General features: G+C 30.8%; 1 protein-coding gene across 5 annotated transcripts in view; it reads left to right on the top strand.

Annotated features, from left to right (window-relative positions):
* The window catches only part of LOC124362338 (rho GTPase-activating protein 20), a 62,948-nt gene that overhangs the window by 23,577 nt on the left and 15,000 nt on the right, over positions 1–24,371 (top strand). For 4 of the 5 annotated variants that reach the window (XM_046816757.1, XM_046816760.1, XM_046816761.1 and 1 more), the window contains 4 exons: positions 1,415–1,616; positions 12,217–12,376; positions 13,628–13,705; positions 18,140–18,303. In XM_046816757.1, coding sequence (XP_046672713.1) covers positions 1,415–1,616; positions 12,217–12,376; positions 13,628–13,705; positions 18,140–18,303 — 604 coding nt within the window. The remainder of the gene's footprint in view (positions 1–1,414; positions 1,617–12,216; positions 12,377–13,627; positions 13,706–18,139; positions 18,304–24,371) is intronic. The other variant, XM_046816759.1, reaches the window with a different exon arrangement.

A 24,371-nucleotide genomic window follows, 5' to 3' on the forward strand; every position in this document is an offset into this window, starting at 1 on the left:
ACATCACAAAAGCAGGTATTCTACATGAACATTTCTCACATACAAACACATAAAGGACTAGAACTATTTTTCCAGTGAAATACATTCATAATTTTAGGAAATAAGACACAAGTCAAAAACAGTTGATTGCTGAGTAATTTACACTGGAAATAATTTCAGTTTCAAAGTATTTTAAATTAAAAATACTACTAAAAATTCAACTGTTAATGCTTTAAATATTTCCTGTACATAGTCAACCTATACAAATAAAAAAGTACAAATTATGAGGATTTAAAGTAGTTTATTATTCAATTTGTTTAATATTAAAGACAACCATGTATTTATCATTTTATTACAATATGAACACTTTTAACAGTGTTAAAAGTACTACAAATAACAAACATTTAAAGAAGTATATAAATAATTTTAATTTATCTTCATTATTAATTCACTTTTCCCAAGAATTTAAGCCCATTCAATTTAGTGTTTTGCTATAACAGAGTCTTTATTTCTTCTGTATGATAAATGCTCCTTAATTTTTGTTGTTATTGTTTGTCCAATATAAAATTCATCACAGCATCTAATTTAATAAATTCCTGATTTATTTTCAGGTGAAATTTTATCTTTAGAGTTTTTATTGATGTAGTGTTTTCTGTATATTTGGTGTAAACAAATCTCTGGTGTGTCCTGCCCTGATGGTGTGCTGCTGTTGTTCAAATTTCATTCAGTCTTTACAAAGATGGAAGGTCAAAAGGCCACTTACCAGAGAACATTAAATGTGATAAACATGATGTCCTTTCATTACTGACAGACCCAAACCACTGGTTGATACGAGTGTTCAACTCACTTTTACAATCTCCATCTGGAGCACCCAATTTTCTAAATCTACATTACCTCAACATGTAGAAAAATTCAAATTTGAGATCTCTGGCTGGGAACTGAGTTGATTGCTCTAACAAGGTTACATAGGTGAGAGATTTCAGTTACCTCAGCTGTGGGGAGCGACAGTGCTTATCTGTTGCATCTATCGTTGAGTGTTGACATTCATCCACACATTGACTCAACAGACATGTGGCAGTACACAAACCTGACATACAATGCACAAACTTCTAGTTAAGTACTGTGTACTTCTTCAACCTTCCTCTGCCTTAACAATCGTTAGGTTTTTTTTTTTATTACATTCATTTTACAAATCTTCACACACCACTGCAAAGAGATACATCATTACTTGACCATTAATTTGGTGTAAGGAAATCATAATTTTTACTCATTCCAGATTTGTTTAACTAACATTCTTAAAAATCAAAGATGAACTTGTCTGACATTTAGTTAGCATTACTTACAAGATTATATTACTTATTTAATATAGTTAAATTATGTCAACCACTTGGTTATTGCAAGAAAATTTACTGTATTTTTTTTACAATGTTCCTAGATTGATCTCATCATTGCCCCCACACACTCAACGGCTGCTAGTCCTGTTGTTCGGAACGTTTAGAGTGATTGCGACGAACGCTGAGCGGGCCCACACCGGTATGACAGCTGAAGCACTTGGAGTGTCCGTGGCACCCAGCTTCTTCCAGAGCTGTGTCAGTGATGGAAAAACTGCCAAGATGGAGGATGTTCTGCGATATAAGGTGAGTTTAGTTTGTGTTTTAGGGAGACAGTTGATTCTCTTCACATTGTAAATTATTTGTTCATCATTCATATCTCATTTTACTAAATTATCATAATACCAGCGTAATTTTATAGATCTCAATCAGGCTTTAATTTAAAAGTAATTGTCACATCAGATGAATCAACTTTCAGTAAGTCCATTTTAAGAAAACAATTTTGGACTGAAACTTCTCTCTATTAATTTGAAAATTTTATGGACTCCTTAGTATGTAAATGTTTTAATAGTCCATTAGTGACTTTTGTTACAGTAATTTGTCATTGATTTTGTTCTGAAAAAATAATTTTGTTATGCTGATGATTTATTTTATTGTAAAGCATTGCTATTTCTTATTATATTCATTGATGAGTCTCGAATATAAATAATGGAGAAAGTTTGAGCTAAATATCAATTTATATTTCCTGGTTAATCCCTAGATGGTGTGATTTTGTTCAGCTTCTATTAAGTATTTGTGTTAATAGGAATTTAAAGTTTTTTTTGTTAAGAAAAGAACATTTTGATGACAGTTGTTTTACTTTAGCACAAGTGTGGTAATTTGTAAGCTAGGAATTGGATTTGTTTATATTTGTTTACATGGTTTTCTAAAGGAAGTAAATTTTTACATCATATTTTTTGCTTACTTATACTTTGATAATTTTGTATTTGTTGAAATTTTTTGTGATTATTATTTATTGTGATTTTTGGGTTTATCATAAACCCATAATGAATTTTGTGTTGTGATGATAACTATGTTTTTTAGTTTGTGATGATTTATTTGGCACTAACGATGATGTGCCAATGAGACAATGATGTACTGAACAGGAACTGTACTAAATTATAAAAAGCGATGGGAGGGTTACGTTTATACATTCCTAAAAATTTACTTGAAAAGTTCTATGCTATTTTTCCTCATTATACTGTATAAAGGAATAATAACATTCCATTTTATTAGAAAATGAAAGATTAGGAATTGGTGGCGGATCCTAATAGTTGGTGGGGAAGAGTCTCTGTAAGAAACATTGCCATAGTAATATCTAGTTGAATTTAAAATCCCTTACTTTGTTAACAGTTCCTTATTGATTAAGGATAATTTTAATACTTGTAGACATTTGTCATCATTATGTGTTCAGGAACAGATACATGATGTTTCGAGATCTGGTATCTATCTGAGCCCTTCTTTAGGTTTTAGATCTCATCTAATCCTTAAAAAATATGGTTAAATATGCAAAGAAATAAACAGTTTAAACAAAGGTGATGAACATAACAAAATGAAATAGACAAACAAAACTGTTCATCAAAGTTATAAACATATACCTGACATACTTGAATCATCAGCATAATATATCATAGTTGTGGCTAACTCATACAAGTATTTGGGTAGATCGATACTAAATAAAGTGAAGAGTACAGACCCAGGACTGACCCTTGAGAGACACCCTTCAGAACTGGAATTGGACTTTACTTGGTTTGTGTGATTTTATTGTTTTGAATGCCAGATTTCAACTACCTGTTCTCTCTATTGATGAAGTAACTCTTAAAACATTCAGCTTCTCTGCCGAGTAACCCCATAGTGTTCAATTTGATCAACAGTGGTTCATGGTAATGGGTGTCAAAGGCGTTGCTAAATTCCAAAAGTATTGCTGTTGTTGTAATTTTGGCTTCCACTTGGCCTATTACATATTAAATAAAACTAATTAAAACTGTTGATGTTAATTTCTTTTTGGTAAAACTGTGCTGTTGGTTAGTGAGCAGGTTATTATGTTAATTTAATTTGGATAACAAGTTAGCACAATATTTTCAACAAGTTTGGAGGATATTGAAGATTATGAGATTGGTTGGTCTCTGAATGCTTCAGATTGATCACATTGTTTTAAAATGAAGTCTACTTCAAAATAGTTTTAAGTTTTTGTGGAAATTTACCCAACTGAAAAAACTTTTTTATATGAGTAGTTGAAGGATGTGCTATTTTGTGTTTGCTGGACTTCAACAACTTTGGTGAGACTTCATTGAGTCCTACAGAGACATTAAGTGGAAGTGAGTTTGTCATTTTTGATAACTTCTTCAATTTTTGGTTGAGATATAAGTAGGGAAGGGTAAGCTAATGAAGATTACTTCAAGTATTTTTCTAGGATTGTTGCTTAAAATAATAGAGCCAGTCATGGTTGTAAAAACAGTGATGAAATACTCAACTACTTGCTGATATCTATAATGCTCAAAATGGCTTGAGTTTTATTTTCTGAGTGTGCTATGTGGTTGGCTGCTTACTGATGTCTAAATCCTTTTATCTTTGCCATAGTTCTTCTTATAACAGTAACACCTACTTGTGTTCTAATAAGTTCATTGGGAGATAACACTTATTAGCAGATGTTAATGAAATGTATAAGCACTGCATAGGCAAAAATCGAAGACCCTGCGTTCATTTTGAGGGAAGAATTATAAAAATTAGGTCAAACTACAAAAAACTGAACTAGAGGGAACATTGTGTATAAGATTTTTAATTTCATTTCATTGTGCAAATTAATATTATAAGACAATAATATTATAAGCAGCTTATTTGATTTAACTGCTTTAATATATCATTATTTATAACAAAATCACAAAATTAGTCTTATCATAATTAAATAATACAAAATATATAACATAAATTCGAAGTATATTTATGTCCATTTTTTCTTGGAATTTTATTGAAAACTTCACAAGCCTATGTATTTAGATTTTGTTGTATTTCGTTATGATTATTGTACTAATTAGTTTTCGAAGTTCCTTATTTTTTAATATCTAAAGGAGGACTCCAAACCCTGAGTATTCTAAATATTTTAATGTAGTGTTAGGTCCTCCTTCCCTAAACCTTCACTTCTGGATCCGCCACAGCAAGTAACCTGTACAATGAAAACGTTTGTTGGCAGTTTAGCAAGGGTTGCTCCTAAGTTTATATCAAATACTTTTCTACCTTTTGTGATGTAACATGTTTTAGTTTTATAAATCAGTGTAATAACCTTCCAGGTAAAGGTGTATAAATGTTTTAGTCAATAGAGAATTAGTGGGTTGGACTATGTGTCGTTTAGTTATAGTGTTGTTATAGTTGTGAATGGTTTTGTGTGTAAAATTCATTGTGTAATTGTCGATTAAAAAGAAGAAAAGGTTTAAAAATATACTTTGATCTAATAATAATAATCTTGAAAGATAAGAATTGTATACTCTTGATTTTGCTCTATAAATACTAAACTAAATATGAGGTTTTTAATGTTTTTATTGTGAATATTGGTCAAATTGCTATTGATTTGATTACTCAACTTTTTAATGTTTATTGTGGTATAAATATTAGTGTTATTTGACAGATAAAAGTGTAAATCACAGATTCGACTAGCACTTGGCTTCTTGTGGCTTGAGCTCTGTTTCATTACGATGTTGTTGCTAAGTCAATGTGGGCCTTGGGTAGGCAGCTAATTCCTATAACAACTGCATGCAAATAGGCGCAGAGGAGAGTCATATTATTTGATTGCTTAAGTTGAAACTAGATTGACATGATTTTAAATCAGTATTAACTTTTCTGATGAAACAGAACCTTCTTGCTGTCATTTGGCTGAAATCATCCAAAATCTACTAAATGGTAGGACTAGTTGGTAAATTGTCTGTACAATCTCTAAGAGGTTTCAAACATTTTTATTGATTGTAACTGAACTTAACGATTCAACACAGTGTCATATACCAAAATTACAATAAGATTTTTAGTTTTTAAATTTAATATTGCACTGCTTTATTCAATTAGACAGTGTATCAAAAAGCTTGTTAATATAAAAGTGGCTCCTATTGCATGTGATCTGGTGCTAACGGCTAGTCACCACTTGTATTGTTTTTTTTCTTTTAAAGAGGTTTAACATCAAATTGAAACTAATACTATATAGAATTACTAAATAGTGTTCCCATATCAAAAATTATGGAAATTACGCTTGTATATTTTACTTCAAAAAAGATCTGGAATATGGCCAAGTAGGAAGATTTTAAATTCATAAGGGTGGATCCGGTTTCATCTTCAAGATCGCTGGTTCATAATAATCCTGAAAATAAGCTCTAATAATGTTATTTTGTAAAATCTATGTTTCCATATAACAAATATATTCTCTTAACATTTTTCTATTTTGGTAACATATTTTTATAAGTTATTGATGTTGTGGATTTCAATTTTTGGGTCGGTCCTATTAATACTTGTTTGGTTAAAGTATTTAAATTAAAAAATTAAGTCAGATCACATTTAGCTACAACAAGAACAGTTGTAGTGACAGACATATATGCCATGCGCAACATTCAATAAATTACAGCAGAGCAAACTTAAAACCATTGATAAATAATTACTAGATAGCTAACTTGTAGATTGAGCTGGGCAGGATCTCTGTACTGTCTCATTTAGATGATGAGATAATGGTAGTACAGTGTACTGAGTTTGAGTATTTGGTAATACTACCGAACCTCTAAGGCAGCTGTTACATAGATCATATCTTCATTTTATAATGAACAGAGTATAGATACAAGTCACTTACACCACCCCTGCACACTTTACTTTGTTGCGTGTAGGCCCTGCTACTTGCTGTACTGTTTTAGCTCTGACAATCAGAGGTTGGTTAAGATCAGAGTTGCGGGCCTAGTCCACTGGCCTTATTAGAAATATGGCACTATTGTCAGTATCTTCTGAATTGTTACTGTCTATAAGCCTGTCAATTTCATTGTCACTAATATAAAATCAAAATCTTTTAACTTGTTCCAACCATAACTGTAGCACAACTTGAAATAATAATGTTTAGCGTATTTCAAATAAATGATAAACAAACGTAAGACGAATGCCTGTGTTGGCTTAACACTATTTAGTCATGGTTCTTTACTTACGTGCCCAAAACTCTGCACATCTAAATATGTAATCACCACATAATTATTATAATTGTAATACCTTGAAAGGATTTCAGAACAAACTAAAATAAATGCAAAGATTACGTAAATATGACTGACACAATTCAATAATCGGTCAGTTGACTTGTAACGGCCAATTAAATATATTAATTTTAGTCCAGTATCATTTCATTGCTAAAAATTTATTTCTTATTTATTTGATTCTGTACAACATAGGATGTCATTCAAATGATTAAAACTAAAAATTACTTAGAAAATGTACTTGTTTCAATCAATTGTCACAAATCATATCGAGTACATCTAAACGCATTCAAAGCAGAAAGCAATGGACTTGCTGGGTTTTCAAAATTCGTCAAAGGTTAAAGTGCTAATATTTTCCATGAATTATGTTGGATCATTATGTATACAGGATTAAATTTACAACCACGATACGAATTATTATGCCTTAACAAAGACAACACGATAGACAAATACATATGTTGACTGCGGCGCATTAGTACGTTCTGTTCTTTGTGATTAATCAAGATCACTTATTTATATTCCGGCAGTAAAGGACATGATTATTAAGATCTATTGAAATCTTTATTTCAAGGTATTCAAGCCTTGTAAATTTTGTAATTTTGACAGAAAATATTTTATGATTTGGCAGAAATTTGTTTTCAAGTATTATGAACCAATAAAAAGATCAAAGTTAAAAACAAGGTCCTGTAATAGAAACCTTCTAGAGAGGTAAAAACTATTTTAATTCAATTTTGAGACACTATATATATTTGTGATTACTTTACTGTAAAATGTGTTTTGCAGTTTAAGTAAACAATTTAAGTAACCTCTTCTTTCTTCAAGAGAATTAATAAACATGTAATTTTATCTGCTAATTCCATTAATTATTTAGAACTTTTCAAACATTAGAGAGATGCTCACTCATTGTGTAAATAGTTCTAGGGTGAGGAAATTAGTGTATTAGGTGTACACAACTAAAGTAATTATTGAAAAGTTAATTGAATTGTTGGTTTAGTTTGTTTTTTAAAACTTTGTAAAGTGATCCAAAACAAACAAAATAAGGGATGACTACATTACTTAATTTTCTGAAAAGATCAACATTGTACTCTTTTGCTATTTAATTGATTCTTAATTGATTCAATATATTATGCTGCAGTTTGTTTGCGGAATGAGTTGAGTACCTCTTGCTCCTTTTATATGTAATGGTATCAGAGTGTTTACTTGATTGTACATAACTTCTGTTTGTGTGCCTGCTTGGCTATTAGGCTGAAGTACATGTAAGTAAAGCACTTGTATATACTGTGTAGACTGCTTATATGTTTGCTTTGTCTTTTTATATTTTGCCTTTCATATACGCTAAACTTGTGCTTTTTTGTTGTGAATTGATGTTGGTGTTGTATTACATTGGGTAGTTTGTATTTTTCTACTCTATGTATTTGTATCATTTTCAGGATATTGTTGTACGTATCTTGTATTTTTAACTTCAAAAGTCTTTGGTTTTAGTGTTAAGAGGGTGTACATAAAAATGAATTTCTATTCATTCCTCTATATAAAAAAGACAGCGATTTCAAGTATGTGCTGTACATTACAAGTCTCTATTTTATATTTATTCGTAAAGAGAGTTTAGTCTTATTACTCCTTCCCAAAAATAATATTCTAAAATTTTACTTTTTGTGTGAAAAAAACAAAAACCTGTTTATATGGACTGCACTGCATAGCATTTTTTAACATTTTTACTTTCTAACATATAATGGGAAGTGTATGAGGTGTTCTAAGCAGCAATATTATGTGATTTCCATTATATTGCTTTCATATACAAGCAATTGAGACATTCAATTATTTAGTGTAACCATCACAAAGCTATCACAATATAAAGTATAAATACATTGCTTTTTGTTGGGTAACTGCTTTAACAGGTTCACGACAACATGTTCCACTGGTGGGTCAAGGGCCTATTTTTAAATGAATGGAGTGACCCACAGATGGTTCATGCTGTCTCTTAGAAATGTGTGTTGTGCCCAACTGGTGGGTCATGCAACAATGGTTTTCTAATACTCTCTGAATGTTATCTGGCTGCATTTTAGATGTTTAAAATTTGTTCACAGACATAAATGTTTAAAAATACACAAATGTGTTATTTTTAATATTCCATTAAGTTTTAGACTCTGATACTTTTAACTTTTCTAAAACTTCAAGCATTTTTACATCCTACAAGAAAATACCTTTGTTTTAATATGATATCCAATTTAAGTGTGTTCTAAAATGTTACAATTTAAAAATATTTTTGACCACAATATTTAATTTTAGGGTCCTGACATTTTTTAATAATAATTTTTTTTAACAATTTATATTTTAAAATTTAATTAGAAATCTTGAATATTTATTTTTTAATTTTTTGACAAATTTTTTATAATGTGGTACCCACATCAACTATAAAGGATGAATATTGTACTTTTTATTTTCTCAAATTTATCTGATTTTTTCCTAGAAAGGTATTAAAGGTTTGAATTAATATTCCAAAATTATTTTGTATGTATTTATAAAGTCATCACATTCAAGTTTAATTTGAGTGAAAACAATCTGTAAAGAACAAACTAGAAATCTTTCAACTAAAAAAATTACCTGAAAATCAAAAAGTGGACACAATTTGAGTTATCTCTTGAATTTAATTACTATGCATGTTTTAAATTCTATTTTTCAAATGGGAAATGTCCAATAATTTGTATTTTTCACTCAGATCTTTCAGCTGCATATATATAAAGGATCACACTCGAGGATAACCCTAGTCTGACAAACATTGACATATACCTGTATGTATGCTAGGGGATTAACACAAAACCTTACGTTACATTACGTGTCATTAAGACTATTCATTATTGTATTATTTATGTCATCTATGTCAGCTGGTCTCCAGGAATTTGTCATTTGTTCGACTTGCTTGATCCTTTAGTCTAGTTGTCAACCCTATTAATAATAAGGTTTCCATTCTCTGTAAGCAAAATGAAGTTAAATGTTTTTATCTGAAAGAATCTTTGAACTAAGAAATGATAATAATTTATTAAAGCAATTGAAAATGAATTTCTTTGTAAATCCCATTTGTGTAACAGTGGCGTAACTAGGAATTATGTTTGGGAGTGATGGATTTGGCGGAAGAACACCGGGGGGTTCTAAATTTTAATACATTTAAGAAGCCTAACTCATAGTAAAATATTTAACTGCTGTTTAGATTGCGGTAGAGAGGGCTTGATAGCCCTAACTCCGCCTCTTTAATAAAGGTATTTTTCATTTCATTCATAATCCAAACAAGGCAATTTGCTGTTGTATAAATTTTTATGAGGTTCTTGGGAGGAGGGTTCTATCCCATTCATACCACCGTTGTTACACCACTGGTATGACATTTTGCAGATATTTTATCTGTAGCTGAACTTCTTTGTAGGCAGATCTCATACATGTGCGATGAACAAGTAAATTTCATTTAAAAGTTCAGAATATTGATAAAGTATCAAAGCCTTTGTTTTTAGGTTTGACTCAAGCATAATAACAATGTAAAAAGAAATATTTGTTCTGTGGTTAAGGCAATTAATTACAGACTAATACGAAGTATGAGCTTAAAAGGATGTCAGTGTAGACTTACTTAAAACCCAATGAGGACATATGATATTGGAGCAATGTATGCTGCAATCCTAATTTGTTTGTTTACAGTTAACACTATTTATCACGTCCCAAATAAAAGAGAGTAATAAGTCAAATATACAAAAGTATGAGAGAATTCAATTATTAGTGACACATTGGTGATAAGTGTGGCACTTTTAGGGCTTAAAGTTGGTATCACTATAATAAGCCTTGATCACGTACCTGATTATTTAATTGCATTTATAACTTCAAAAGTAAATTTAACAATGGCTAAATCACTTCTATTTGCTAGTTTTACTTGCTGAATCTGGAAATATCTATTCTAGAATGATAAAAGTGTATTGTGAAATCTGTGTGAATCACAACCATTTCTATAAAGTGTGTATTACACAGTTGTTTCATTAAACCAGTTTGTCTCTCCAATCATTGAATGTGCCTAATAATATTTAATTTAAAGTCAGTCGCATTACTTCAAAATATTGATTACCAGTACGATAATAATTTCATGCTCTGGTTTATGGTAATATTAAGGGGTGCCCCAAATTTTCTTTTTTATACTTAAAAGTACTGTATGTGTTCTGTGGATTGGTTTGCTTAATTTTCAGAAGAAGGATGTGTTTTACATTATTTTAACTAAACAAAGTACATTAAAATCTGTGTTTGGAAGGCAATAGTTGTTATCGCTGTTACCTGTACTAGTGAAGAAACTATTCAGAGAACGTCCATTCCTTAGTTATGAACTGTAACAATACGAAAAAGATGAATTCTGTATCTTAACTGTTAGATTTTTGTAAATAAAACAACAAGCTTTAGATGATCTTCATTAGAAAAATTTATGTTTAGTTCAATCTGTTTTTAGAAAGTTTTTCTTTTACGAAATGGATGTCTGGGGAACAACTTAATTTTTTTAATAGAAAGGCCTATTTTGTAACCCTTTAAGAGGAAGAGAAATAAAAGCTTAATCTAAAGCCACTAACCAGTAGGGTTTATACTGTTTAAATAAAAATCACTGATGATTAAAACTTTTATAGGTTTTAGGAGAATGAAAACGCCTTTTAATTCAAAGAAATTAATCTACCTTTAAGGTATAGTTTAAGTTTTTATTTATAGGTATTAAAAAGGATAATAGTATTTCGGACATGTTCCATTCACACAACACATGGGTGTAAATTTTGTAACATGTAGCGATAGCAAATTTCCAAAATTCTATTATCCTTTCAAAGCTTCCATCATCAATAGCAAACTTTAAACAAAAAATTATGTCTATTGATTACAAAGTTACTAATCAAATTTCTTCAGTTATAGTTTGGAGAGGGTTGTTTATATTTCAAAGCAAATATAAAATTCAAAGTTTTGAACATTCATGGTTTTTTTCTAGGAACAAGATAAACTAACTTTCTAAATGGTTTTTAATTTAGTTTTTTGTATTCTTTTTCATATACCTGAAGGTCTTTTATCATTTTAATACTTTTTAGATTTCTCTAACACTCCTTATTACTTTCTTATTTTATAAAAAGAGGTATAATATGTAAATACTGTAGAAAACTTAAAATACTCTAATAAATATCACCTGATTTGATTTTTTTTACCATTAATAAAACAATGAAGGCAAGATACAGTCACATTTAAAAGTAATGTTGTACATATTAAATAATGTTTTATTTTAATTACTGATGCTAAAGTATGTATTTGTATGGTCCTATTATTGTTTTTTGGAATATAATACTTTTATGTTGCTGTATATAACCCTATATTCATTTATTTTTTATTTATATTAATTAAAATCTCTACTTCCGGATAAATTTAACAAAGAGATAAAAAAGTTGAAATTTTTATAGTGTTATAGATTTATCCTGTATATTTGTATATTATTATAATAATATAACTATTTACAATTTTAAACAATAGGTTTGATCTTTCTTTGTAATTTTGTTCCAAGATCATAGTAAATAAAGTGAACAGCATAGAAACTTAATGTAGTATAATTTTAAATGGTTCATTTTAAATATTGATTTATTATAATTAAATACAATTTTGTATGGTTTTAGGTTGCAACAAGGATAATGAAATTTCTCATAGATAACTTTGGCACATGTAATTTATTCGGGCGGCCAAATTATGAGTTCTACGCAAGGATCACAGGGAGAATTCTCAAGGTCGAAGATGAATGGATATTTAGCTTCAGATTCCCTCCTGATAATGTTGGGCGTAAGTAGTGAAGTATTTCAGACCTTTTTGTTGACGTTTTAAAATTTCATGTTGCTATCTAAACTTGATACAAAACTTTTATTGTTTGTGTCCGGGTGTATTTTAACAAAAGATGTTCATCAAGACACATCTCCACTAATACTGTTGGGGGACACAGTACCGTATTTTACTGGTTTTTACTAAAATATGATTTTTACTGAGTTGCATTATTTTTTCCTATAAAAATGTCCTATTTGGATATTATACTCATTGTAAATAACATTTCATGTGTAACAACTCGAGTAAATTATGAGATATGACATCCAAGTGTTCTATAAGTCTCATATTGGTCAGTATTTCATAAATGGTAGTATGAAGTGGGAGGGAATTTCAATAATTTTGTATAGGTAATCTTTGCAATGTTTTGAAATTTCAAATGATTTCATAAAAATTTGATTTTGAATGGGTTACATTCAAGTCAGAGTATGTAATATTTTATTCTAAGTTATTTAAATGATGAGTTAATATATGTAAGGTCAATAGAGCCCCCATTAGTCCAAATCCGGAAATATGGCCAATCAAAAAACCCTAATTTATAAAATTTATCTCAAAATATGTGTTAGTAGTAATAACAACAAAACTAATAATCTTTTCTTTTTTAAATATCACTTTTGATTGTTGCAGACAATTTGGTACACACATGAATTGGCCAATCCACCCATAGAATCTAACAGCTTATGTGTATAATTTATGTTAATTTGAATTCAATTCAAATGGAGTACTGTGTTTCCGTTTAGGGGAAAGATGTTATATCTTGTAGCAGTAACAAGAGACTTGTGTTGGTGTCATTACTGTTAGTTAATATCTTACATGATAAAACATGTATACTAACTGGTTAACAAAGACCATTCTATTAAATACTTATGGTTTTATACAAATTATATTAACCATTCTGGGACTTTTGGTACACTCTTATAACAGTAGACACTTTCCAGACAAGCTAACCTTAAATAGTGTAAAAAATTATTTTTACAAAATGTAAAATAAACAATTGTGTAAAATGATTTCAAAATTTTAAAGAAACTTTCTTTTTATAATAAAGACGCTTTTTCCTTTTTTTTACCAAGCCTGTGTAATATAACCTTGATGTCTGGAAACTGATACAAAAATTGTACACAATTTCATGTTTGTTAGTTGTATATCTTAACTAGGTGTGTGTTGTAACTTCCCCAATCCTATCCTAACCTAATTTGTTAACATGGTCACTTTTAGGTCAAGTGTCTCTTGAAACAGAGAAAACGTGGCTTCAGTACGAGTGCGAGAGATGGGGGTTGAAGTTCAATTTGGAGAGTGAGTTTTCTTTCATGTTATCAGTTTAAATTTTCCATCTTTCAGTATGTTAATCTTTATTTGCTTATAAATGGCATAGTGGTACAATGAAGCAGGAGAAATGAAAATACAATCGTATGCTTATAGCTAAATATATTTATTATTGTACATTAAAGTATAATGTTTACAGATTGGTGTGCTCTGAGAAAATATCAAACCTCTTTATTGTTATAACAAAATCGTGTTATAGAGGTTAAGTGGAAGAGAGGGTTTCCACTTAACCTAACTTCAGTCCTAAGTCCTAACTTCACCTTTATAATAAAAACATTTTTCATTTAAATCGTGGCTTGAAATGGGTTCCCGTGTGTTTTATTCTGATACACAGTTGGCTCAGTCCATATGTAGAGGCCGGGCTATTTGTGTACAATAATAATAGAGACTTGTCTATTTGGTTAATAATAGAGTTGAGTTTAGGTGTTATTCTCTCTGTCCCATGGAACACTGGAGTGTGTGATGATTTTATTTAAAAGGGAAGAATTACTACAGCGTGAAGGAGGTGGCACTAATAAAAATGCTTAGGTCACAGGCAGGACTGGAATCTATATTTAATTTTGCCCCGACCTTATGTAACGAATATCATTAATTAATGTCAAGTAATAACAATCATGGCTTCTCCATTGATGGGTGAATGTTGAGCAATCTTGTCCCTGCAAACATTTAATCTCCTGTCTGTTCAAAGTCACCTTTTCACTGTTGGGAGCAAAGAGTTGTTGGCTCTAATCGTAGTGATGACTGTCTCCGGTTTAATCTCAAAGTCTAATACCCTAACCAGTATTAACATTTATAGCTCTAAACGTTGATAAATAATTGTTTATCAGTGTTTAAAATCATGTAGCAGCATTAAAAACTAACTTTAGATAGTTGGGATTTGTTTACAAGGGTGGAAACTTAAAATATTTTTAAAGGCTATTGTAAATTTTTTTGCTATCACTAAAAATAGTAAAAGTATTGGGTAGCAGCAGCATGATTCAACATTGTTATAAACATATAGCTTTAGCTGTGCCCATACTTCAATGAATGCGTTATACTCAGTTCTAGTACAGTAGATACCGTGTATTCATCTCTTCATTTGGCTATCAAGTTATACTGAATAACATCTGTGATCACAAATTAGAACTGCTCAAACAACAATTATAGCATTCTGCATAATACATTAGTTTGGTTTTTACACATTTTTTCATAGAGTAAATATTGTTCTGAAACTCATACAAATTGTTTTTAAATATTTGAAAAAGTAGCTCTTAATTATTTTTTTTCTGCAGTTTTGGTGAGTTTGGAAGCGTAAAGTGAAATGTAACATTTAACATCTGAGCATTCCATACAATCAAAGTTTGAGCTTTGAAGTTTGTTACTGGTTCTAAGTTACAGGTCAGGGTCACAAACTTATTTAGATTTTGAATTTTTTCCATTCAGCTAAATTTAATTTTTGTATTGAATTAAATATTTCATTTTCATATAAAACTAGCTGTAACCCGCGGCTTCGCACGCAATCTTTAGAACTGAAGTCCTTATATTATTTAGTAAAAGCACTTATGATGTAAAATGATGGAGTTCTATGAAAATTTTAAAACGTAAGTAGGCATACATCAAGTAGATATTATTTAAGTTCACAGTAAATATTATCAGAGTTTAATTTAATTAATATATCATGTTTTTCACGTGGAAGAGCATTTCTGGTTAAAAATAATTCATTATATTTGCAATGTCACAACTGAGCCTGCATTATTATTCTGATCAATAAAATACAAATGCACAGGTCTTAGAAACCTATTTCGGTCAAAAATCGTCTTATTTCTAGCCTTTATCACATAATTCAGGTCTAAGATTTTTACAGTACCATAGTAGAGTTTGTTTTGTCCTGATAAAGAAAAAATATATACTTACGTAGGACCGAGAAGCCTACTTCGGTTAAAAAGTGCCTACTTCAGATTGTTTAAATTCACTTTCTATGTCACATTTCAGCTTGCAATATTTCCTCGATCAAATTCTAGATACATTCGATTATGCAGTTCTCGGAAATCTACTTTGGTCAAAATCAGAATCAGAATCCTCTACTATCGGCTTCTGTAATCTTTTTTCAATTTAAAATATTTCCAGGGACATGGTTGTTTGGTTGTTGCCAGATGAAGAAAATATACACATACGTAGGAACTATTACGGCCAAGGGGAAGTAATATCTACTTCCTATGTACTTTCGGTATAAGGGGAAATCCTTATTAAGGTTATGCAACATTCCAAAATAATCGTTATTAAAGTTTGTGTTACACTTGTTTTTTGGACTGTAGCCAGGGAAATGATGAATCGTAGAGGTATTTTAGTGTTCATTTCTCTGTTTTTCCAAAAGCTACTGTTAAAATGCCATATCACAATGTCAAGGAAGCCCACCAGTTTAAAGTAACTTATGTGAAAACATTCATAACTTTGTTCATTAAGGTTGGTTACATAACAGTGTTTAAATAATATTTAAAATGCATTAGATGATTTAAATTCGTCACTGGCGCGATCTGGAGTAAAATTTTGATATTAACTTTTTATTCACTATCTGCATTGCACTACTGATCAAGCACTGTTTACTTAAAATTTGATCAAATTTAGATGTAAACAGATGTTTCAGCCAGTTAGTCAACATAAAACTGAAGGTGTGATCAGCTAAGATCATATACTATACATATAAATATGTATTAACCCCAGAAAAAGAATGTGAATCAAGGTATAAAACTTTACCCTTATGCTTTTTCTTGTTTGCTTGGATTTGTGTAAGAACACAAATGTCGCATTTTACAAAAATCTACGTAAAATCTTGAAAAAGTTAAGATAAATCAATGAAATACAATTTTCCACTTAACCCTCCATCAGGCGCTTAAAATTAGAAACACCATCAGGCGCTCACGGAGGTTTCCTCCAGGTTAGCGAATAATGGATATGATAGTCGTTTAAACTGTTTTTATTTGTTTAAATATTCATACTGATTTAATTACAATGTAATATATTCATTTTTAGAAATTCTATAAAAATTACTCTCTTATGTAATGAATTTTCCAAATAAGAAATTCAAAATCTTAAAAAATGTTATTGTATAATAAATAACAACGTGATTAATTTTAAGGAATAATGCAATTAATTGTAAAAATGTTTAACGTACTGTAATAATAAATGGAAATTAACTTAGTTTTTAACTTCTTACAAAAACAACTTACTTCAATTTTTGAGATAATAACAATTGTAATGTCAATTATTACTCTGAAATCAAAATTTATTCTTTACTAAAATTTTTTTTACACACTACATAAAGTTTCAAAACATTTTCCTTCTGGTTCTTATAACGACAATGTTCACTCCATAAAGAGTACTGAAATTTTTCCTAGCACCCTGGTACTGTACTGAAGTCTCTCGTCTTCATTCTCCATTTCACAAAATTCAAATAAAATATATTGTAAAACTTAAAAAGAAACCATCACAGGTCACACAATAAGGCGTTCACGGAGATTTCGTCCAAGAACTACAAACACACCATCGGGCGCTCACTGAGGAATCGTCCAGTCTCGCACGGAAGTAAACCTCACACTGTTACCTTATGACAAAGATAAGCGGGAGGCTATTGTTTCGATTCCTCGAAAGATGCTCGTGAAGTACACTGCGGGAAACGACTGCCAACATCAGAAAAATAGTACTATTTTTAATAATAAAAAATACACGGAGGAAAACTCCGTTTAGCGCCCGATGTAGGGTTAAAGAATTAAATTTCCTATAAAATTACACCAAACATCATAGATTATAATTGTGTTTTGTACTAAAAAAATTAGTAGTTAGTGCTTATAAATTATAGTATATTATAGCCTGTTTCATTAGCTAAGAAACAATGGCTCAGTCAACCAAATAGCAATGAAAGTGAATGTTTTGTGAGAGTTTTACTGAACCCTTGTATTTTTTTAATATTTACTTGGATTTATACAAGGAGGTTGGGCGCAAGAATATTGAGTGGCTAATGGGTTAATATGAATATAACCCTGCAAAGTTAAAATTAATGCCATTTTGAACTAAGCAGAACGTTTAACTAATAACATATTGTTTTAACTTTTGTAGTATGAAAAATTATATGTTTTACTTAATATGCTTTAGATAATGCATTTTACTCATATGTTTTTAATCTTTTCTATAGCGCATTTTGGTGTACAGTATTATTATGTTCATATCATCAGCTATAAACATAAAACAGTACCGCATTAAAGATTAACGACTTTGTATTAATATAACATATTAGAAATATGATCCTAATGATCCCTGAATAACAGACCACTTTATTTCATTCGATTTAGATATGGTGGTCCTTCGACCTGTTTTTTTAAATGGTTTTTAGCAAAGGTTGTATCCTGTACCAAGTAATAAATTGTGCAGCAATGTCACACCAAGAGGAGAGTCAGTCTACACCAGCCCTGATTCATGTTCCTGAGTCATTGGACGAAGCGATGGGGACATCCCTGGGGATGATACCAGAGAACAACCTCCTGGAGAGCTGCACCCGACTGTCCATCAGTCTGGAGGAGAATGGATTGTTTAAGGTGAGGACTGAATTTCTTTCTACATGAATCATGTGCAATAATTTAAAGGTGACAATTTCACAAAAACACAACACATCTTGATTCAATTCAATTAAAATAATTTTTATTCATGAACTGTACATATATGTACAAATAAAATCACCTGTGTTCTATATTTTAAGTATTTAAACCTAATTCACAGAATTTTAAATTATTAATTAGTATTAACATCGAGTAAGAAAAAAGAAAAAAAGAACTCCAGGTTAGAAAACCATACACTGTGACACACAGTACCATAGAACAGGCAATGCCTTAACTTGTGTATTGACCAAAGTGAGGCCAGTTTCTCTGTTAGGTTGTGGGAGTAGACAAGAAATGGACCGCCGAAACAGACAAGTTTTAAAGTGTCATGTTTTATAACTTAATACTTTTAGAGTTGTGGTAAAATATTCAAATTCTGTAGAACTGTCATTAATATTCTACTCCAGGTAACAATGACTTACATACATTTTATTTTACTGTTTTGCTTGAAAAATAAAACATTACAAACCTTTTTTAGGAACCCAATTTCAAACATTAAACAAATTACACTGCGAGGGTTTGTTATATTTCTTTTAATCAGAAACATTTTGTAAGTGAAAAAGTTTCAGATGATCCAAATTAAATTTTTTATCTAAAGATTTTTTAAGGACTTGTATTTTGCGAGATGGGCCCTAAAAAGAGTCGGGTTATTTTGTCTTGCCACAGTCCTGTCTGTTGCTCTATGCCACACAATCATATCTCCTGTATAGTAGCCAGCATATAATTATTATATGCCTATTTGATACTTAAAACATGTTTTAATAAATTATGTGAATATTGTATATCAATCTCAAATATATTCAATGTTTAAACAACATATCTTTATATTTTGGCTTGATATACCTTTGGATAATCCTTTGAGTTACAATAAAATAACAAAGGTCCCAACATTCATTTTTGGTAAACTCTAAAGTTAACCAATTTCAAAGGGGAATTATTATTTTTTAAATAATATATCATTTGTTAAATGATATAGAATTCTTGTAAATTGTTTTCTATTATAGAAAAAAAGCTATAGAAGTAATGACTAAGTAGTGCTCTAGTGAGACATCCTTGATTGTTACCTTATAAGAACAATATGAAACCTCACTTTTACTTATGGCTTTATTTTGTGTCGTAGAACTATAAGAGATTCTTATGTTACACGTTTGCTGCAGGAAGTAGGACAGTGAGCGACTGTAAAATGTGTTTCTCTCTCAAATATGAAGTCGGGATGTCCAAAATGTTAATTTTGTCAAAGAAACGTCATGGCCTCGAATTGCTGATGTAATATCCAGGGCTGGAATGGAAGCCCAGCTATCAGTCCTCCTCTAGTCTGTGCTCAACACTTTGCTGATTTTCAGCCTCTACCACCCCCATTGACACCTGTGAATCAGTTTGTTTTTTTCTTTGTATTTACTAAAAAAAATTAGATTCCACAACATCCATTCCCACACAATGTTCAAAAAATGTCAACATCAGAACTGTCTGAACTTAAATCGAATTCTTCTCCATCAGAAAACAGGTGTTTATGAGTTCAGTATCCTCCTCCATTGGATATATTCGTCCACAGTTCTTACAGGGCGAAAAGTTCTGCAAGGTGGTCACCAGTACAGTCAGCTCATATAATTAAGTGATATTGTAATCATTTTAATAAGTAACAAAACAAATTTTTTGCTAGCTCAGCACATTATGTACATGACTGGGAAATGTGTAATACATTCAAAGGTTTAACTAAACAACTACATTGCTAATTAAATAAATAGTGCTAAAATTTGGTACAAATATTTTCTACTCATACATGGATATTGTATTACATGTAACTTAAACGTAATTTAAATTATCTTAAGCTATTGAATTTAAGTCACAAGCATAAGTCCCATTTGCATACAATCTTCTCATGAAAAAAGATTTAATTTCCATTTCATATGAAAATGCAACTGAAAACACATGTGAAGTTGATACTTGACTGTTTAGGGGGAAATATATACGAGGACAGAATCAATTAATTCAGAGTAAAAAGTGTGGGGTGCTTGATATATTAAATATTACAATCATTCTATCATTAATTATCTTTGAGAGGAGACTTATGAAATGTAGTAAAATGCACCCCACACTTTTTACTCTGAATTTATTTATTCTGTTAATAACTTAAATTTTATTATAATTTTATTTTGAGGTGATTGACTATGAATGATTGTTTTGCCTTCTACTGCCATAATATAAACTCTTTGTAATTAAAAATTATTTTATATTTTTTAGTTTGGTTAGCTATAAAAGCGTGTTTTTTTTAGTTTTTAAACTATTATTTATTTTTCATTTTTTAGTTCGATGTATCAATTAGTTTCTTGTGGAAATGTGGTATTTCTTACGAATCATTCCGCAATCTCATAACTTTATTTAAAGCTTCACTATTGCATGGGGTATTTCCTGTTAACTTAGAGCAATCAAGTTCTTCAATCCGAATACCGTCTAAAGATCTTACACGACTAAGTGCTACATAGGCTTGTCCAGCAGCAAACAATCGCGAGCCTAGATCAAGGATGTCGGGTCGGACAGGTTTTGCCCGCTTGGTGCGTTTCTGTCATCGGTGCCCCATTAAAGGTTCTGTCCTATTAATAGCTACCAACGGGGAAATAGCAACCTGCATCGCCTCAATATGACTCCTCGAGCTTGCACTTAAGATGTCGGCTCTGATCCCAGGAGACTGAGCTTCGCAGTTCTCTTTAGATTAATTATTGTCGTAAAAATCGAAGGCTGGCATCTAAGCTACCAAGGAAATGTGGCTGTTTGAAACACCTTTGCCGGACTTGAGGGTTAGGTATGTGAAGTATTTAATAAACGTAATGTTGGCTAGTACGAGTATATATCATTTATCATTCTTACTGAGCTGTATTAAAGCTATTACTTATTTGAGATATACTATTATAAAATGTTACACCCTTAACTAAGTTGAATTTTTCATATCGTAAATCATTTTATATTTTTATCATATAATTGCTATATTCTGAAAATACATATATACGATATATATATATATATATATATATATATATATATGTATTTTCTGATATATATATCAGAAAAAACATACACATACATAATAAAACTAAAGGTTATTGTAGTTCAGACTTGAATATTTTGGTACATTTATTATTTAATTTATTAGCTTTACATCTTCGGTAATGTGTAAAATAACTAAACTGTATTTGTTCAACTTTATTTTATAGTAAATAAAATTGAAAATGCAAGAAAAATTTGGAATATTGTTGAAATGGAATTAGTTAAAAAACACTAAAGGTTTTGTCTGATAAAAATACTATGTATGTTTCTGTAAAGCAACAACTCAAATTAGTATTATGTAATGTATACTAAACAAAGAACATGCATGAATCGTGTACTTAGAGATCTGTTTGTCAAGGAAACCACTGGAAATGGCAGAGACTGGATGACTACTATAATATTACTATATTAAGAGAGTCAAGCACATCCGAGAATACCGAGACGAATGGAGACTTGAATGCTGGGTTAGCGCAGATCGCGCGCTAGCTCTATCTTTTTTACTCCACTACAGAGGATCTATAAAAGAATTTATTAATCCTGGTGGTCCTTATAAGGATAATGGAAAACTATGATCAAATTATTGCATTGTCATCAGTCCTTGATATGTAAGCAAAGTTTCAAATTAATCAGACTTCTGGAAATTGGTGAAAATTATGCTCAAGGAATCCGTTACATACATAGATACAACCGAAGCTTATAAAAGTGTGTTAAAAATGGCTTTACTAATGGAGTCCATGCAATAGCGGCATAAGGGATCTCCATCACCGAGGAAGCTCAGAAATCAGTTAGAAAAGTGATAGCCACAGTTTTATGGGATTCTAAGGATATATTGATGATTGATTACCACCCTCTCTACAGTCCAGATCTAACACCTAGTTATTATTTCCCATTTTCCAACTTGAAAAAAAGCTTAACCCTTTCCGCTCGTATGTCGGACGTCGTCCGACATTGCTATTTTGCCGTTCCGCTCGTATGTCGGACGCCATCCGACATTGCAGTGACGTCAGCTTTTCTTTATTTTTAGGCGGCCTACGATGTTTCCGATTGGTGCTGCGATCGCACGGCATTCTCAGGAACTAATAAATGACAGCTGAACTACGATTGGTCGGCTGCTGATTTATTTTGCTTTGTCATTGTAGTCACGTTTCCTAACCAATTTTCAGACGCGTTCGCATTAGTGACTCGATATGTCGTTACCAAGTACCTCTTTTCTTTCTGATTCAGAAGTTATTGCTGAATTACTTAATTAAGGCAAGGATAATCAAATAAACATACAAAAGCCAACAGTTATCTGTCAGTATAACAAATATATGGGTGGCTTGGACCAAACAGACCACTATATTGCTTCCTAGAAATTTCCCCGTAAATCTCTGAAGTAGTGGAGAAAGCTATTTTTCTGGATGTTGGAAGTGGGAATAGTAAATAGCTTTCTCTTGTTCAACACGAATAAACAAAACCATGGAGAAAAAACAATTCAACACAGGAATTTCAGAGAAATCCTTATCACTGAACTTGTAGGCCATGTCCGTAACCCTATGAGTTTGAAGCGGGGTCGTCCTTCATCAGTAGAAAAAGAAGAAAGGCTAAACAAACAACCTCACTTTCTTGCAGCTCATCCAACAAAAAAAACTAAAGACTGTGCTGTTTGTAGCAATAGAAAGGTGCCAGGAGGAAGAAAGGAAACACTTTACTATTGTAAAACCTGTTCAAAAAAATCCTGGTCCTCATCCTGCAGAGTGTTCTGAACGATACATACCATGCTAAAAACTTATTATATCTTTTTTACTCCACTACAGAGGATCTATAAAAGAATTTATTAATCCTGGCGGTCCTTATAAGGATAATGGAAAACTATGATCAAATTATTGCATTGTCATCAGTCCTTGATATGTAAGCAAAGTTTCAAATTAATCAGACTTCTGGAAATTGGTGAAAATTATGCTCAAGGAATCCGTTACATACATAGATACAACCGAAGCTTATAAAAGTGTGTGTTAAAAATGGCTTTACTAATGGAGTCCATGCAATAGCGGCATAAGGGATCTCCATCACCGAGGAAGCTCAGAAATCAGTTAGAAAAGTGATAGCCACAGTTTTATGGGATTCTAAGGATATATTGATGATTGATTACCACCCTCTCTACAGTCCAGATCTAACACCTAGTTATTATTTCCCATTTTCCAACTTGAAAAAAAGCTTAAAGAAAGAAGATATCAGGACTTGGAGTCCATGAAAGCTGCTAAACAACAGTGGTTTGGAGACCAGGAAGAAACATTTTTTTACAAATGCATAAATAGTCTTCTGAACAGGTTGACCCAAGTGTATTCTATTAAGGGGTGATTTTATAGAAAAGTAAATTAGTTTAAAAAACTAACGCCTTTCTTTATATCTTAGTTGCAAAACAATTTTTTGGTTCTGCCTTGTGCATGCGTGTGTGTGTGTGTTTTTTTTTCTTTTTTTAATCTGTTACACTTCGTTTGTTAGCAGTTTATTCCAAATACTGTTTTATTTAATTTACAGGGTTAAGAATTTTATATTTAATTTTTATTATTTATTTATATTATTCAATCCATATAATTGTATTATATACATTTTTAATGGAATTTATATTTATTTAAAAATAAAATTAATGGAATAGGTTTCAGTTTTCTGTTAAAAGCAATAAATGGCTGCCATTTTATTTTGGGTTGTCTATATTTCAGTGTTTTATCTTTATTCATATTAATAAGGCCTTTATAATTATAAGTGACTTTGCCTATGCTTACATTGCAGATGTTTCACCAACTATGTATGGACTCTCCCTCTGAGTATGTCATGTATTATTAAGGGCATTAAAATTTTGTTTTTGGGCTATATGCTGGTATAGAAAGATTTATTTTTGGGAGTTGATGGAGTGAATAATTATATTATTTAATTATGTATATAAGACTATGCTCTAGCTTTTCCTTCCCTTGTATTTATATATT

This window comes from Homalodisca vitripennis, chromosome 5 (assembly GCF_021130785.1).
Source record: "Homalodisca vitripennis isolate AUS2020 chromosome 5, UT_GWSS_2.1, whole genome shotgun sequence".
NCBI classification, from domain to species: Eukaryota; Metazoa; Arthropoda; class Insecta; order Hemiptera; family Cicadellidae; genus Homalodisca; species Homalodisca vitripennis.